Here is an 18281-nt window from a genome sequence, read left to right as displayed (position 1 = left end):
AAGTGACTGAAAGGGTCATAATAATTTTAATGGAACAACTTTTTATTTTAAAACAGTAATAAGAATCAACTCAAATTCTCAAGTTACAAATTTGAAAAAAAATTGGCTGTCTGGAAGGCCATTTTGTTTAGTAATGAGCTAATTTTTCGAAAAAGAGTTGTTAAATTATAACAATAGTTCAAAAATTAGAATCATTATTGTTAGTCTTAAAAATTGGTATTAATTGATTTGTACATTTACAATTTATGCGGAATTTTAAATCGAAGTCATGCAGGTCCTTTGAATTTCGAGTGCTATAAATGCCAGATATTTTACGTTTACTAATTGTAGAACTCACGAATTGGTTGGTTGGCGCTTTACGGTAGGCGCGCTGCAATATGGCCGTTGCATGTGTGAAGTGGGATCACGACCTTTTCTCATACAAATACAAACACATTATCCTTTCTCCACGTCACTTTTCTCCGCAATTGACTTGCTCTATCATTAGACCCTTTTTTCTTTTTAATTTGAATTTTTTTATTTTTTTTTTTGTTTGTTTGTATTAGTTTAGTCTAGTTGAGCCCCTTATTTTTGGCATTATTGGAAATACCGAGACATATCCCTGGAATAACCCTGTTTTTGTTGCCTTATTTTGCTTAACAAGGCATTTCCTTCTCTGACTTTTTATAAGTTGGCTGTTTTAGCATTCTCCTCTTGTTGTTTCTGTCTTCATAACAGTTATACATCAGAAAAGTTACTTTAAATTAATGTACCTTCCTTGTACTGATCTGGTGCGCTACCTTGGGCTCTACATAGACAAAAGACTCACGTGGAACCCACACACTAGACTTAAAAGACAAGCAATGACGAAACGTGCGAAACTGCTTTACAGACTACTTGGACGACGCTCTAAATTGCCCATAGAACTCAAACGATTACGATACAATACCATCCTCAAACTGGACTTACGGACTAGAGCTGTGGGGTTCAGCCAAACCTACAAACATACGGACGGTTCAAACATTTCATCAAAACTCCTCAGATAGCTGACGCTCCTTTCTACGTGACTATCCTCACCCTTCACACCGACCTCAACATTCCCTTCATAGACCAACTCGCCAAGACTAAATATTGAAAATTCCATACTGCTCTCTCTACTTGCTCAAATCCTCTTGTACTGTCTCCCGCCTCCTCTGACAATACTCCTCGACGACTGAATCGCCAGTGGCCCCGCGACTTCCTTACTGTCTAAGAACTAAACGTAATTATTCTCCTACCTCTCCTTTCTCCTACTCATATTCTCCTCTTCACATTCTCCTCTCTCCTGTAGAGAGTGCTATCGTTGGGTAGCTTCTCTCCTCCTGCTCTTCCCGCAACAGTTCATCTTGTTTACCTATTTACTTATTGTGTATATGTATTTATACAGAAAAATTAATACTGTGTGGGCATCGATTGTTTAGTGAAAACAGTACACTATACTAGTAACAGAAATTTGCGGACTGAATACTTGTTCCTCAAAGATGACCGACTTACTAATCTAGAGTATCGAATATGATGCTTTGAAGGGCCACAATGGAAGGGCAAACAATACGAGAATCCGTGGATTAATTTGTTTTTAGTCGCTCTATAGCTTTGGATGGTATAAAGTGCTCTAAACAAAAATTACAATTGTGAGTTCCAAGTGAGGTGTTAGTCCATGAATAGCCCAAATTAGCGCACCAGGTCTGTACGTGCAGCAGGACTTGTAATAAAATAATAACTCAGATTTGAGAATTTTTAACACGTATACAAGTTATTAGATACTTTTTTTTAGGTTATATTAAATAAAAAAAGTTATACTTTTCGTTTGTAATTTTTGTTACTAATTTATTGTAATGTTGCGTGTCTTACAGTAACTTATTTTTTTCATTAATTTGATTTTAGTCGTAGAAGTTTAATTATATTTATTTATCTAACATTTTATTTAAAAATTAAATTCTTATTTTATGCAGTCCATCTAATATTTTTGTGCAATTTCTGTTCTCCAAGATATTATACACACGTAAACCAAGCTTTTTTTTTTTCATGATTTATGCTATTATTTCTTGCATCATTTTAATACTGCAATCTAATACAGAGTTGAGGAACCTACATTAAATTTGTTTCCACTTTTTTACCTGGAAGCCTTTTGCAACATAGTTTAGTTTTTTGTGCAATTAATTTCTCTTACAGTTCTGAAAAGTTCAGAGTTTATCAGAGGTTTTCTGAACGGAGTATTTACTTAATATCGTGTTGCTGATGGATTTACTTGCAGTAAATTTTCTGCTTTTTACTTTTCTGAACTACTGTAGGGAACAATTTAAGATGATTATTTTTTTTAAATTCATAATTGGGCTAAACGCTGTTGAAACACCTTTTAATTTACTTTGTTTCTAGAATGTCTCATAATAAGACAATTTTTCAATCCTATATATTTTATTTTAAATGTGTTATGTAGGTTTGAAGCGGTTTTCCATCTTAGCTCTCGCACCGATCGATTTTCTTACAAAGATGTTTCTATATACAGGGTGACCAGAGTTATATGCTCCACCCACTTTTTTTTTTAACGGCGGGAAATTTCGAAAAAATAAAAAACCCGTATTTAATCATTTTTAGTCTAGTTTATTTTCAGTGATTGACCCATGTTTTTAAACCCCTGTATCTCGAGATACAGCATCCAACTTTGTTTTTTCAAATGGAACATTACAATTTTTGTTGCATATTTTTATAGTATTTGAGCTCCTAAAAAAAACGAAAAAAATTTTTTTGAAATCGATTAGGTTTTTTCAAAAGTTATGGTAATTTAAAATATGTGAAACTTTCAGTTTATTGTTAAAATTACGTTATTTTTTTTTTAAAGAATCTGTTCAAACTGGTCACAATCAACGAATAGGCAAGCCAAAACTCTGGACTCCCACACTTTGCTTGTAGCAGCACTTATGGTGGCGAAGTCAAGATCTAGGCAGGCTAGAGTTATTCCACGTTTCAGATCATTGACTGAAGCCACGAGATTAACGTTACTGTACACTTTATTTTTTAGGTATCCCCACAAAAAATAGTCCATTTGGGTTAAGTCCGGAGATAGAGGTGGCCATTGGATGGGACAACGAGTCTCTAATCATCTTTCATGGAAATGTCTGTCCAGGTAACGTCGAACAACTCTCGCATTATGTGCCGGGCAACCATCTTGTTGAAAATACATATCTAGCCGACGCTGTAGCGGAACATCTTCAAGCAGAAGTGGCAAAATGTCTCTTAAAAAAAGGTAGATACCTTGCACCAGTTAAGTTCTCTCTGTAGAAGTATGGGCCGATTAGTTGATTTCCTAAAACTCCTCACCAAACGTTTGTAGGAAAAACAACCTGAACGTCGAACAACTCTCGCATTATGTGCTGGGCAACCATCTTGCTGAAAATACATATCTAGCCGACGCTGTAGCGGAACATCTTCAAGCAGAACTGGCAAAATGTCTCTTCAAAAAAAGTTAGATACCTTGCACCAGTTAAGTTCTCTCTGTAGAAGTATGGGCCGATTAGTTGATTTCCTAAAACTCCTCACCAAACGTTTGTAGGAAAAACAACCTGAACGTCGAACAACTCTCGCATTATGTGCCGGGCAACCATCTTGTTGAAAATACATATCTAGCCGACGCTGTAGCGGAACATCTTCAAGCAGAAGTGGCAAAATGTCTCTTAAAAAAAGGTAGATACCTTGCACCAGTTAAGTTCTCTCTGTAGAAGTATGGGCCGATTAGTTGATTTCCTAAAACTCCTCACCAAACGTTTGCAGGAAAAACAACCTGAACGTCGAACAACTCTCGCATTATGTGCTGGGCAACCATCTTGTTGAAAATACATCTCTAGCCGACGCTGTAGCGGAACATCTTCAAGCAGAAGTGGCAAAATGTCTCTTAAAAAAAGTTAGATACCTTGCACCAGTTAAGTTCTCTCTGGTAGAAGTATGGGCCGATTAGTTGATTTCCTAAAACTCCTCACCAAACGTTTGTAGGAAAAACAACCTGAACGTCGAACAACTCTCGCATTATGTGCCGGGCAACCATCTTGTTGAAAATACATATCTAGCCGACGTTGTAGATGAACATCTTCAAGCAGAACTGGCAAAATGTCTCTGAAAAAAAAGTTAGATACCTTGCACCAGTTAAGTTCTCTCTGGTAGAAGTATGGGCCGATTAGTTGATTTCCTAAAACTCCTCACCAAACGTTTATAGAAAAAACAACCTGAACGTCGAATAACTCTAGCCTGCCTAGATCTTGACTTCGCCACCATAAGTGCTGCTACAAGCAAAGCGTGGGAGTCCAGAGTTTTGGCTTGCCTATCCGTTGGTTGTGCCCAGTTTGAACAGATTCTTTAAAAAAAATAACGTAATTTTGACAGTAAACTGAAATATGTTTTTCATATTTTAAATTACCATAACTTTCGAAAAACCTAACCGATTTAAAAAAAAACTTTTTTGTTTTTTTTAGGAGCTCAAATACTATCAAAATATGCAACAAAAATATAACGTTCCATTTGAAAAACAAAGTTGGATGCTGTATCTCGAGATACAGGGGTTTAAAAAAATGGGTCAATCACTGAAAATAAACTAGACTAAAAATGATTAAATACGGGTTTTTTATTTTTTCGAAATTTCCCGCCGTTAAAAAAAAAGTGGGTGGAGCATATAACTCTGGTCACCCTGTATACGATGGATATATTTTAAGTTGAGGCGCACCAAGATCTTGGAGTCATTGGCGCCGCAGCTTATAATTTCTTTAATGTTTTGCTTCAAATTCCAGTGATTTTTGTATTTTATAATACAGTTTTCGCTAATTCATACAAACATACTCGCTCACAAATCTATAACATATTTTTATCCTTGACTTCTTGCAACCATGTTGTTTTCGAAATCGATTTTTGTATCGTTTAACCAAGTTTCTTTTCATGTGAATACTATAAAAAATAAGTTTTTAGCACATATTTTTGTGTGTGAACAGAATACAAAAGTCACAGGAAACTTGAATTGGAATGTAGAGTAATCTTTTATGATATTTTGATTTATATTTAAATATTTTGTCCAAATTTCGTAAACAGTTGTGCAACTTTACTCCCTTCTTGTTTTTTTAAAGTTATTTTTGATTTTCCCGAAAATGGTTCAAAGGAATTCCATTTTATTTTCGTCACATCACTTTATTGAACAAATTTTCTCAGGAAAATTCATTTTCAAGGGTTCTCAGTAAATCATGTTAGCTTGAACTTGAACACAACGAGTGGATCAGTCTGCTGTGTGGAGTGTGAACCTAAATGTTCTTAAAAAGTGTTCGCAAAAACCAATTTTATTGATTTGTTTAAAAGTTTTGATACTGTGTTATCACGTACCACATTTATTTGTTGTAACAATAATTGTTGGAGAAATACATCATTACTTAGGATCTTGCGAAAACATTTTAAGAAGATTTCATTTTATTTCTAGCGAACTGTCACTTACTTGCGATTGGTTGGCTTGTGAAATTCAAGTGAAAGAGTTTAACACTTCAAAATGAAAAAAAGTAGCAAACTATTCTATATTTATTAACAGAATTCATTTAAATTAAAGCTGTAAAATGAGGTGACAACTTGCACGTTTTTAATTAATCTTGTTAAAAAGTAGAAAAATAAATAAAATATAAACCCTTTCTGACTTGAAACTCAATGTTCATTCTGTCTTGTAAATTCAACTGCTGTAATTTTATCACCTTTCAAAGATAGAACCCTTAGTTTATGTTGCCTTAACGTAGCTTTTCAAATTACAAGCTACCAGTGGCTTGGTACCATTAATTAATGAAAGGTATTGGCCTATAGAAAGTACTGATGACGCGTTTCTTTTGATCCTAGTTTGTATTCATTAATGAAGGTTAGTGCTTGTTTGAATTAAATTGAATGCTCCCTCTATTGAATGTTAATAGTGTAACGAAGTATTGAGTGAACTAATGTGTTGTTTTATAAATAGTGGGCCACTCAGGTGACTTGTACATTGACTAAAATATATTGCTGTTGTATTTGGGAGATAATGCAGTTAGCTGTCTCTCTCACCGGCAGCTAGGAATGCGCCTCTCTTACGCTTCTCTTTCTAAAATAAGTTTATCACTTGCCGCTAATGATGGCAGATTTGTATCAAAATAAACCTTTTTTTATTACCAAAAAAATCTAGGAGGCCACTATTTTACATTTCACACTCTTGGTAAGATATGATTCCCGCTAGGGAAATGAATCCTGGAACCAGTACCAAATTAGATACAGTCTGATCCTGTGAATGATTCATACCGTAGAATTAGAAATGTAAAACGGGAGGAGACCTATGCCCCACGACACCGCAGCTAAAAGAGGCTTATTGTGCCTTCCCCTTTGGACTCTAGTAGACGAAACGGGCTATGCCGACCAACGGACTGGGAGCTGAAATTGGTTCTTAGAAAGAGAAAAGGGGCACCTGAATTCTAAAAAATCCAGGGTGGTAATTCATTGCAAAAACAAAACTACTGTTTTAAACTTTTTCCTGAAGTCAAAAATAAAAATAATTAATTTTATCTTACTTGATCTTAAAATCTTACTTCACTGATCAGTACTGCCGTGTTCGTCAAGGGCAGGCCCTCTCGTCCTTTATATCCATAAAAGCTGGAGTCCTTCAAGGAAGCATTCTGGGCTCTTTCCTTTTCAGTGCACATTACTTTTACATAACGAAAATCTGCGAGTCCACCAGTTCGACTGAACGGTGTAACGATTCCTCCAGCTGACGTAGTACGCTACTTAGGACTGTACATTAACAAGAGACTCACGTGGAACCCACATACTCGACTGAAACGACAAGACGTGGACAGACGCTACAAGCTACTTAACATACTAGACTACTTAACCGCAGATCCAAACTCGACTTGAATCACAAACTGTCAATTTACTGAGCAGAAGTGTGGGGCTCAACCAAACCTTCTAACTCCAAACGCCTGTAGACACTACAGTCTAAAATCCTACGGAAAATCCTGAATGCTCCTTACTACATTTCTAACTTTACAATACACACTGACCTTCACATCCCTTTCGTCACTGACCTAATAAAGTCTCCCTACCGCAACTTTCACAGCCTCCTTGCTCTCCATCCTAATCCTCTTGTCCAACAACTCTCCTCTCTTAACTTCTCAGACAATCCTCCTCGTCGCTTGAAGCGGAAGTGGCGTAGAGATCTGTTGTGATTAAATCATTGTGAAAGAGTTTCACCAGTGATTGCTCTAACCATGACATTACAAGTGAACTGAACCAGAAAGATCAAATTTATTTGATGCAACAATTGTTGCAGTTGTAAATATACAAATAAAGTGAAACAAAAAGAATCTTCAATTTAGATAGAGCTTTCCATTTCTATGCAATAACACCGTATTGCTCTATTTAGCATTGTTTATGCAGCAGAACGCAACATGATTCATCAGAAAAGAACCTGTTAATTCTCAGGGCGGATATTAATCATATTTTGGTATTCCTGATTTTCGGTTCAACATCCTGTTAAAAATTTACTAGCTGAATTTATTATTGATTTCTAAATGCTTTAAATAAATTTTGAGGAATTTTGCTAGAAGTTTTCAGTTTTCACTTTCTTCAATATAACCCAACCCATAGATGCTGTTTTATTATAAAATATAGTTTTTAAATGAAATGATTCGAACCGAAATAGTTAAAGAAATTTAAAATAAAACCCTTTCCTTAAACTTCTATATTCAGTTATACCAAAAACATATCCGAATAATACTCCGAAATAGTAATAAGCAATTATATATTATCTTTTCTACCAAAATCATTGGGTCCTTTTTGAGAAAATGACAAAGTACTAAAATCCATAACTATTGTTAAAAGGGTTGAGTATTAAAAAGGGTGATTATAATTTCTAATGTGTTATTAATGAAATATATTTCAACGCATGAATTGTCCCATGTTTACTGAATGAACCAGTAAATGTGAAAACAATTAATTTTCTGGTAGCAGTTGAGCTGACAGTGTATGCTTAGAGATCCGTAACGCGGCGGGCTGGCACAATACTCTCTTCTCGGCAGCGAACGTAGGTGGACTATGCAGGTGCTGGTGTAAATGATGTTAGCCATCCTATTTCTTATCCCCCATCCTTGCCACAGCATCATGCTCTTTCGATAACACGTTACCCTTCTATCTTCAACACCACACTTCCAATAACGCCGAGTCATTGATTTACTGGCTGTAATGCCGTCTGCTTGTACCGTCGAGATTCTCTTTCCTCCATCTTTTTCACACCACTTGCTTCATGCTTTTCTCCTACGTCATTAAATGGTGGAAAAGAAAAGAAAACTGTTTTGCCGCAAAGGAAAGGAACGCCTATTTTTTCAGGCACGCTCACCAAATTAGGTGTCGTGGACGGAGGCGACTAGCTAAAATACTTTACAATTTATTCTTTTATTAATCATTAAATAAAACCAAGGCCTAGACCCGGGACTCGAACCCAGTACCACAATTCTTAGCTTAGTGGGCCTCGCCTCTAACCGCTCGACTATTGTGCTGTTTAAAAGAAACTAACGTAAAAATGCGACAAAAATATTCCAGTTCTCTTTCGACTTTGCGAATCAGTTGTTAATATAATTTAATTTAGGCAAACAAATCCTAATAAACATGCTTTTGTTTGGTTTTTCTTACTAAGTCACCAAGCCTAAAAGATATGTGTTGAAGATTTGTTTCAACCAGAGCAAACCCTCCAAACTCTTTCAAGTTTTGGTCTCAAGTATTCGTACGGTTTATGAATCTTAGCTCGCTTCTGACCGGTTAGGATTTTATCCAGTATGAGAGTTTTATTCATTAGCATGGTGCAGAGAATTTAACCTCCACTACGTCATATATTATGTTTACTGACTGGGTAAGTCAGGGTGTTTTTAAAATGTTATAAAATGTGTTCATAGAAAATAATTAAAGAAAATGAAAACTAGTATGTTCCGCTCAATATGGCGACAAACTAAATACAAACTACAAAGGAATTTCAAATAGTCTGTCCTGACTGTGATTGTTCTTAAATTGGCCAGAATAGGAGAAAAAGAAAGACAGTTTTGAAGAACCCATCCGTTCGTACTGCAAACTGACTCAACTTACGTACCTTTACCTACCAAGTTACGTTAAAAAAAAAAATTCAGTCACTAAACAACAATAGAAGTGACCGCTTTATTAGTTATCTGTGCTTTGACTCTTTCTTAGATTTGATTATTTGCCAAATTTTTGAATTATTCCAACTGCGTGCCTCCACTTTTTCTCCTTCCCACTAATCGACTTCGATAACTAATCGACTTCTTACACTAGAGCTATCCATATTTTAGTTTCCCAGTTTTTTAAGAAAACTTAATAAAATAAATAAAAAAAAAATAGCCTTTATTAATTCCAAACAAATAAACCAATTCAATAAAATTTCACTGTTATAAATTAAAATTAGCAAGATTAATAACGAAATATATATATATACGTATATACGAGGGTCGTTTGAAAAGTCCGTGCAAAAATAAAAACTACTTAATTTTTTGGGGTAAACCTTTTTTATTTTTCAACATAGTCTCCTTTTAGGCTTATACACTTCGTCCAACGCTGCTCTAGTTTGTTGATCCCTTCTGAATAATAGGATTTGTCAAAGTCTGAAAAATAGCCATTCGTTTCTGCAATCACCTCCTCGTTTGAATAAAATCTTTTTCCCGCCAGCCATTTCTTCATATTGGGGAACAAATAGTAGTCCGAGGGAGCCAAGTCTGGAGATTAGGGGGGATGTGAAACGAGTTGGAACCCTATTTCCATTAATTTTGCGACCACAACTGCTGAGGTGTGAGCTGGTGCGTTGTCGTGATGGAAAAGGACTTTTTTGTGGGCCAATCGAGGGCGTTTTTCTTGCAGCTCGGTTTTCAAACGGTCCAATAACGATGAATAATATGCACCTGTAATAGTTTTACCCTTTTCCAGATAGTCGATGAGGATTATTCCTTGCGAATCCCAAAAGACAGTCGCCATAATCTTTCCGGCCGAAGGAACGGTCTTCGCCTTTTTTGGCGCAGATTCCCCCTTGGTAACCCATTGTTTAGATTGTTCTTAGGTCTCAGGAGTGTAGTGATGTATCCATGTTTCATCCACAGTGACGAAACGACGCTTAAAGTCCTGCGGATTCTTCTGGAACAGCTGCAAACCGTCCTTGTAACACTTCACACGATTTCGTTTTTGGTCAAGCGTGAGCAATCGCGGCACTCATCTTGCGGATAGCTTTGTCATGTCCAAATGTTGATGCAAAATATTATGTACCCGTTCATTCGAGATGCCCACAGCACTAGCAATCTCACGCACCTTCACTCTTCTGTCATCCATCACCATATCATGGATTTTATCAATGATTTCTGGAGTAGTAACCTCAACAGGGCGTCCAGAACGTTCAGCGTCACTTGTGCCCATATGGCCACTCCGAAAATTTTGAAACCACTTATAAACTGTTCTAATCGAAGGTGCAGAGTCACCATAATGTTTATCAAGCTTCTCTTTAGTCTCCTGAGGCGTTTTGCCTTTCATAAAGTAGTGTTTAATCAACACACGAAATTCTTTTTCGTCCATTTTTTGAAAATCACTCGACTTCCTCGATTCAAACGAATGCCAAACACAAAGAAATAGACCGATCTGGCTGAAACTTGGTGTGTGTTCTTCCAAGAGATGCTACTAACTAAACATAACCTCGATGCGCGCCAGTAGTGTTATCTCTCTGACTTTGCACGGACTTTTCAAACGACCCTCGTATTGCTGTGTACAGAAAGAGGCCAAGAATACTCCTCCTTGGTGCTCCTGCGCCACTACTAGAAACAGGAGACATTGATGTGCCAGTGCTAACCTGAAATATCAGAATTGAAGTGTTGAAGTACGTATTATTTAATCTTATGGCCAAAAACTTGGAATTTTCGGATTCATTTGTATGAACTTGTTGGAAAATGTTCTAGCTGGAGATAGATGTACGAGTAGTTTATGAATTCAGATTTAAAGGCAAATATATTTTGCTTATATCTGGACTCCATTCCAGCTTTCTAGAAATGCAAATTCTTCTTTTATAGTTCATTGAAAGATAGTAGTTGTTTAAGGTACGAATTGTAAAAAGAAAATTCTTTGGAATGGCTTGGAAAGTGAGGTTTTGATTGAAGCCTTTAAAATAGAGTTACAATGTCTTTACTTGTAGAAAAGAAGTAAAACGGTTTTAGATGGTTGGCTGCTGGATAAAGCTAAACAACAGAGATTAGCATGTGAAAGGTGGTATATAGTTGGAATAAGTTAGAGCGAGAGGATCAGAACTGAAAGGGTTTGTAGGGGGATGTAACGCGCACTTCTTCCTAATTACTCCTGTGAGCCGGTTAGTCATTAAAGGCGCCTTTATTGTTCCAGATAACTTGGACTAAGGGAGGATGTCTACAATTATCCTTTCAGCCTATTTTGGCGCCCTACCCCTTACACTTACACACACACCGCGCGCGTACGTATGCACAAATACTGCCATTTCTTATCTTACTGTGAACATACTTATCTAGAATTTCCTTCGTCTCTTTTACCAAATAACTTTTTCTTTTAACATCCTCAATCCTTGCTTCAGGATTCTAAATTCCTGCAGTTTATATTAGTACTTTTATTCTAGGATGGTTTGTAGACATCTGCAATTTAATTTTAAAATTTGTTTCGCCTTTGGCAAAACGTAGGGAAACAAGTTTATTTGAAACTTCCCAAGATATAAAGGAAATCAAATATGACATCATTTTTATCAAGGATACTGTGGGATTCGTGATGGGTGATGGGTGAGAAGGTTGATGAGAGTTAATGGTTATGTGTTTGGAAGAGAGAGGTAAGGACTTCGGAAGTTAATCTAAGGATAAGAGTCCTGCTTATTACAATTCTGTATCTGAGTTTGTTTACACCGCGTCTGATTATATTTAAATAACAAGCTAAGTGATTATTAATTAGATTTATATGATATAATGTAAAGAATGAACATGGTAGTGATGGCTAAGTATGTCGAACTAGAACGGTAATAGAGTGTTGATTTATATTGATTAAATTCTGATCATTTAAGTTATATTTGCAACACTGGTCGTTTTATTTCTTTTAATAATTTTGAGTTTCTTGAATGAGAATCTAATGATTGGGGTTTCAATGAGAATGACGGAGCGCTTGCGTTTTATTCAGACTCCTGAAGGCAAGAGCTCCTTTTGGTCTAGGGCAAAAAGACGTTTTTTTCCTTTGCCCGATTTTTTATGCGTTCGCTTTCTCTAGTTATCTCTTGTTTTTCTTTAATTCATTTTATATTTCTCAATTCCCTCTAACGTTTCTTCACGTGTTTAGTTTCCATGTTTCTTATTGACACTTTTTTGTTGTTTAAATGTGTTTTCCTTCTTTAATTTCCTTCAAAGAAGAGCCCTTCTGGCAGTTTTATTTTTGAGTTTATTTCTCACATTGGTGAATGAGAATTGGTCTATCACTTCTGTTGCACTACCATTTTGTTTTTTAAAGAAAATTTCTTTCTTCTAGACAATTTTACATATTCGTTTTCTAATTTTATGTAGCGTTGGTCGAAGAGATGTAGTGTATTTATACAAATTCATTCTATTAGAGAAAAATTCAAACTGAAACGTGAGTTTTTAAGAATAATTTAGATTTCCACTTGCCACGGCTGGGAAGTACAATAACTTATCTGTAATAATTTAAAATAAAGTAAGATCTACATTTTTTTGGCAGGCTTTACGTCTAACGACCGATTAGGTTTGGTAGGCAGATAGCTACATTCTTATTTATATTTTTATGAGATTTAATAAAATTGAAACCAAGACCAGGAATCGAACCTACAAATCCACCTAGACCCGCAATCTTATCTTCTCAGGCCGCGTCTCTAACCGCTCAGCTACCGTGGCGCTTCTGTAATAATTACGAGGGTCGTTTGAAAAGTCCGTGCAAAAATAAAAACTACTTAATTTTTTGGGGTAAACCTTTTTTATTTTTCAACATAGTCTCCTTTTAGGCTTATACACTTCGTCCAACGCTGCTCTAGTTTGTTGATCCCTTCCGAATAATAGGATTTGTCCAAGTCTGAAAAATAGCCATTCGTTTCTGCAATCACCTCCTCGTTTGAATAAAAACTTTTTCCCGCCAGCCATTTCTTCATATTGGGGAACAAATAGTAGTCCGAGGGAGCCAAGTCTGGAGAATAGGGGAGAGTTGGAACCCTATTTCCATTAATTTTGCGACCACAACTGCTGAGGTGTGAGCTGGTGCGTTGTCGTGATGGAAAAGGACTTTTTTGTGGGCCAATCGTGGGCGTTTTTCTTGCAGCTCGGTTTTCAAACGGTCCAATAACGATGAATAATATGCACCTTCACTCTTCTGTCCATCACCATATCATGGATTTTATCAATGATTTCTGGAGTAGTAACCTCAACAGGGCGTCCAGAACGTTCAGCGTCACTTGTGCCCTTATGGCCACTCCGAAAATTTTGAAACCACTTATAAACTGTTCTAATCGAAGGTGCAGAGTCACCATAATGTTTATCAAGCTTCTCTTTAGTCTCCTGAGGCGTTTTGCCTTTCATAAAGTAGTGTTTAATCAACACACGAAATTCTTTTTCGTCCATGTTTTGAAAATCACTCGACTTCCTTGATTCAAACGAATGCCAAACACAAAGAAATAGACCGATCTAGCTGAAACTTGGTGTGTGTTCTTCCAAGAGATGCTACTAACTAAACATAACCTCGATACGCGCCAGTAGTGCTATCTCTCTGACTTTGCACGGACTTTTCAAACGACCCTCGTACAATATATTGACGTACGAAAGTAAGCTATAAAATAGAACAGCCATGTTCTTCTAATGACATATTATCATTTGTTAGTGTAGACTTGACGGTTCATCGATTCTTATCGATATGTCGCAATTATTTATGTTGGTGTTGTGTAACATGTGTGTATCCAGCCACTTATAATTGCATTGCAGGTGGCTCAAGTAGAGGGAGGTTTGTTGTTTTTAGAATGAAGATGTAGTTGTCAGCTATACAGAGCGGGTCTAGCGGCATATGTGTTGGCTGTTTGTCTCCTCTGGCTGTTGTTTGTATCCACCATAGTTATAATTAATTTCCACCCTCATTGCAGACCTTAATATCGCTCCTGCGTCATTACCGCTATCGGGTAATTCGATAACTGGTCATGTTGTCTATGTGTGCGCACACTGTTTTGTACTTATAATATCTCTCCAACCGGCCCAATAATAGAAGGTATTGTCAAGGACATCTGCTGGGTATATAAGTTCGGTTGTCATTGGCCGGACATTATCTCCAGTAGCAGGTGGAGTTGCACATATGTTACATCACAGTTTATCCATGTATTCGCATTCTCCCTAATACTAATAATAGTTAGAAGCGGATAGTGGTCCAAAGTAGCTGAATACCCAACTATCTGCTGATTTAAAAAAACTAATTCGTTAATAACACTTTCTTAGAGAAATTGCAGAGAGATTCGAATGAATATGATAGAATAGGTACCAAGACGGAACATATCCGGCTAACACACACTAATTTATTGTTATGGAAGCGTTAGCCAGCATGTCCATTGGACAGTGAAATACTGATAGAGTCCGTTATTTTGGAGAAATATGAAATTTGAAGGCACTGTCGAGGTTGTTCGTGAATTGCAGAAGACATGCAAGTAGATCTCGGGTTGGTTATCTCTATCGAGACAACATTTTTAAGTTGTTTTATTGTTGATATACACTATTTATTTATTATCATAAGGCGGTTGGCTTTGATAAGAGCAATTTAAATAACCAAGGATGTTCATGCGCTGAAACAAGGGAAACAACAGTTTGTAGCGCGATAAACTAACCAATCGAAAGTCCCGGGTTTAAATCCAGGCGTGCTTAGATTTTTTTTTAGGAGACCATTCAGTTCACTGTCCCGCCTGTCAGTGTCCTCAGGAAGATCCGGGCGCTAATGATCTTAGATAATTAAAGCGCCTTCAATCAATAAGAAAAAACTACCCTTCGACTATAGGTAGTGCTGGGCTTGGAAACTCCATCGAGAGAACAATAACCGGTTTTGGCAATGAACTTTTCGAAGGAATTATCATAAATGTTATCAAAAAAATATATATTTATATAAAATAAAAATAATTTCAATTATTGGCTACTAATAAAACGAAACTACAAATTTACGTTCAACAGCGTCCAAATTTTCGAATCAAGCAATCGAGACGCGAAATCAATCCTCTTACAATCTGTGAATAATTTATAGTGAACATTGCTTTTAAATGTTTAACGGCCTCCTAACTAGATTATTCTTAATAAGTGATGTTACCCTCATTTTGTTTAAATCTGTCAGTTATCGATCCTAAACTCTTTTACAAACTACAAAATCTACTGAGTGGAGAATTTCCCAGTCATACGACTCGTAGATCGTTAGAACGAAAATTGTTGCGTTATAAGTTTAAGAAGAGTACACAAGTCTTGCCTTTCCTGCTTTCATTATCCAGATAAGAGCTATTGTTTTATGTAAAGAATCAACAAACCCACGTTTTAATTACTTAATTTAGACTTTTTGTTTCATGGGTATAATTTAAATAGTAAGATGGTAATTGGGTGTTATTAGTGCCGCCTGTTAAATGATTTGATTATGTTAAAAATTTACTAACACAAAATGAGGCGATTAAATTACAATACTAGCCTATTGTGAACTTTAAAAAAAAAAAAATTGTTTTTTAGTTTTTTAGTTTTATTTCTTTGTGGCGCACCTAGAATTTGGCCCGTGAGCGCCGTTTTACTATTAGAGAGTGACCTGTTTCCATGAAGGTTTGCGTCGGGAATTCAGCCAACTAATACTGAATCAAAATTGTTCTATCTCTTCTCTTAACACATCTAATCCAGTCGACAGAGGGAACAGAGTTGATAGTGATAGCTTTTCCCATCCTTTCCTATTTTGTTTGATTGTTGAGCTTGTATCTTATAAAATAATTATGCTGGACTGATCACTCTTCGGATTATTAGGTAAATAGAAGATCATATAAATGTTTTCTGTTTTTTCTGTTTATCTGGCCATATTTTACTTTCAGTCGTTGATAAATACTTCAAGAGATAGTTGATCAATTGGCGGTTCGTGAAAATTTTTTACTTAGTAAAGATTTTTTATTCATTTTTCCTTATTTTTCAAAAATTAATTTAAGGGGTGCCCCATCTGAACTCTTGGCGTCCTGATTTCCAGTACTCTGCGGGTCAGTGAGATGTAAAAAGATCCTGGGAAAAGAAAATCTGGGATTAATAAAACCCAGGATCTCTGCTTAGGAAACCAGTGGCTAACCACTAAGCTAATTCCTTCTTTTTTTATTAATTAATATTATAATCTTCAAGAGAGAATGGCAGCAATAATATGGCAGGTTCTTATTCAAAGTTAAAAAAGAAAGAAGTCTAATCTAGTTACTGACAAGTGTTCCTTTATATCAAGATGGCGAGTATTGTTGCTGTGCAGAATTGAGTTTATAAGTAGGAATAAGTTAGGAACAAGGTAAATTGTAGTAGAAGATGTTCTCCTGTTTTATTAAACGTTCAATTTAGCTGTGGATAGGGCGATCTGTCTTAAGGAAACGTAGGAAGTGGGTTCAATTTGACGCTAGTGTGCTGGGTGTAAGTGCTGGCGGTGGATTACTATTCAGGATGGGTCGAGTAGGTGGTTCTCAAGTTGTAAATCTGCTAGGAGTTAATTGACACTCATTGCACCCTTATCTCCAGGTGGTGTTCCATTGCTGCTTTAGCCTGCTTACTACGGGGCCTTCTACCCTTCCAACCATCCTCTTACTCTAAAATAGTGTGAACATCGGATTTATGTTAGGCCGCTTCCACCCCGTCAAGCCTACTGCTCTTTGACTCAATACTACCCCTAAGGGAAATACTGCCAACACCTTATCTAAAGTAGAAAGACTTTTATACCAGGCTACACATTAGATCTCTGAGTGAGCACGATTGCTCTGCTACCATTCAGCCGATCATATATATGTATGTGCTACTAATGCTCCTCCTACGTGATCACAATTCCGTTCTGTTATCTCGTAACTTAGTTCAACACCATTTCCCGGTGCTTATTGTTCCTCTGTTTAAATGTGAATTAACTTCAACTAGTATAACACTGATATAATGTTCTTGATTTATATTACTAAAAAATTGAGCAAGAATTTAAGAAATTTTATCACTTTTTCAGTCCTCTTGGATCCAGTATCAACAAAAAAAATCAAGAATAATTTAATAAAAAATGCAATTACTAAAGCCTCGTACGTAAACGTAATTTTATGGCTTTTGTCATCTTTAACCTAGTGTACTTCAAATTAGAGGATGCATCTCACGCATACCATCAGCGTTTTTAGTCCATATATATATATTCACATAGCGGCATATGTGTTGGCTGTTTGTCTCCTCTGGCTGTTGTTTGTATCCACCATAGTTATAATTAATTTCCACCCTCATTGCAGACCTTAATATCGCTCCTGCGTCATTACCGCTATCGGGTAATTCGATAACTGGTCATGTTGTCCAGTTCTGGACCCAAAGATATTCATATTTTTGTAATTTATTTATACGAATTTTTGTTAATTTATTTAGCTTCCTTTAGGATTTATTTAGCTTCCTTTATGATTTATTTAGCTTCCTTTACGAATTATTTAGCATCCTTTTCGATTTATTTAGCTTCCTTTTTGATTTATTTAGCTTCCTTTTTGATTTATTTAGCTTCCTTTTCGATTTATTTAGCTTCCTTTACGATTTATTTAGCTTCCTTTACGATTTATTTAGCTTCCTTTACGAGGTTTAGTTTTTGATATATTTTGTTCTTAGACAGATAAACCATTTCCTAAAAACATTTTTTTGAACTCCACGGACTTCGAGCAATCTAAAGTGGAAATGGACCCGATTATTTGGAAAACTGCTCAACAACCTTAAAAGACCATAGTAAAGCCAGCTTCGAGCGCACACGGACCTTCCAGGTCATAAATTCAATGAAAATTTATCCAACGATGTTACAGCTCTTCTACAATGCTTTAATATGCCCAGCCATATTTAATTGTTCATGCTTTGCTATTATTTCAAAGCCATGGTTCGGTTTATGAACTGCAGGCGTTTTAATCTAATATACTCTTACGCACAACTACAAACGAAAGTCTCAGTATATATGAATTGATTGTATTCAATTGAATTCTAGACGAAGAGAAAACTGCGGATAATGAGTGGTAT

General features: G+C 36.2%; 1 protein-coding gene across 6 annotated transcripts in view; it reads left to right on the top strand.

Annotated features, from left to right (window-relative positions):
• Nucleotides 1-18281, top strand: part of LOC141459754 (lysine-specific histone demethylase 1A-like) — a 419413-nt gene that overhangs the window by 242388 nt on the left and 158744 nt on the right. The window contains exon 14 of one of the 6 annotated variants that reach the window (XM_074139214.1): nucleotides 11425-11453. The exons of the other annotated variants lie outside the window; for them this stretch is intronic. Within the exon in view, the coding sequence (XP_073995315.1) occupies nucleotides 11425-11438 (14 nt within the window). The 3' untranslated portion in view covers nucleotides 11439-11453. Of the gene's footprint in view, nucleotides 1-11424; nucleotides 11454-18281 lie in introns of those variants that run through there. 6 annotated transcript variants of the gene reach the window in all.

The sequence above is a fragment of the Rhodnius prolixus genome, unplaced genomic scaffold, assembly GCF_049639745.1.
Source record: "Rhodnius prolixus isolate KJV_2025 unplaced genomic scaffold, Rpr scaffold_1, whole genome shotgun sequence".
NCBI lineage: Eukaryota > Metazoa > Arthropoda > Insecta > Hemiptera > Reduviidae > Rhodnius > Rhodnius prolixus.
This window is presented reverse-complemented; position numbering and strand designations above follow the sequence as displayed.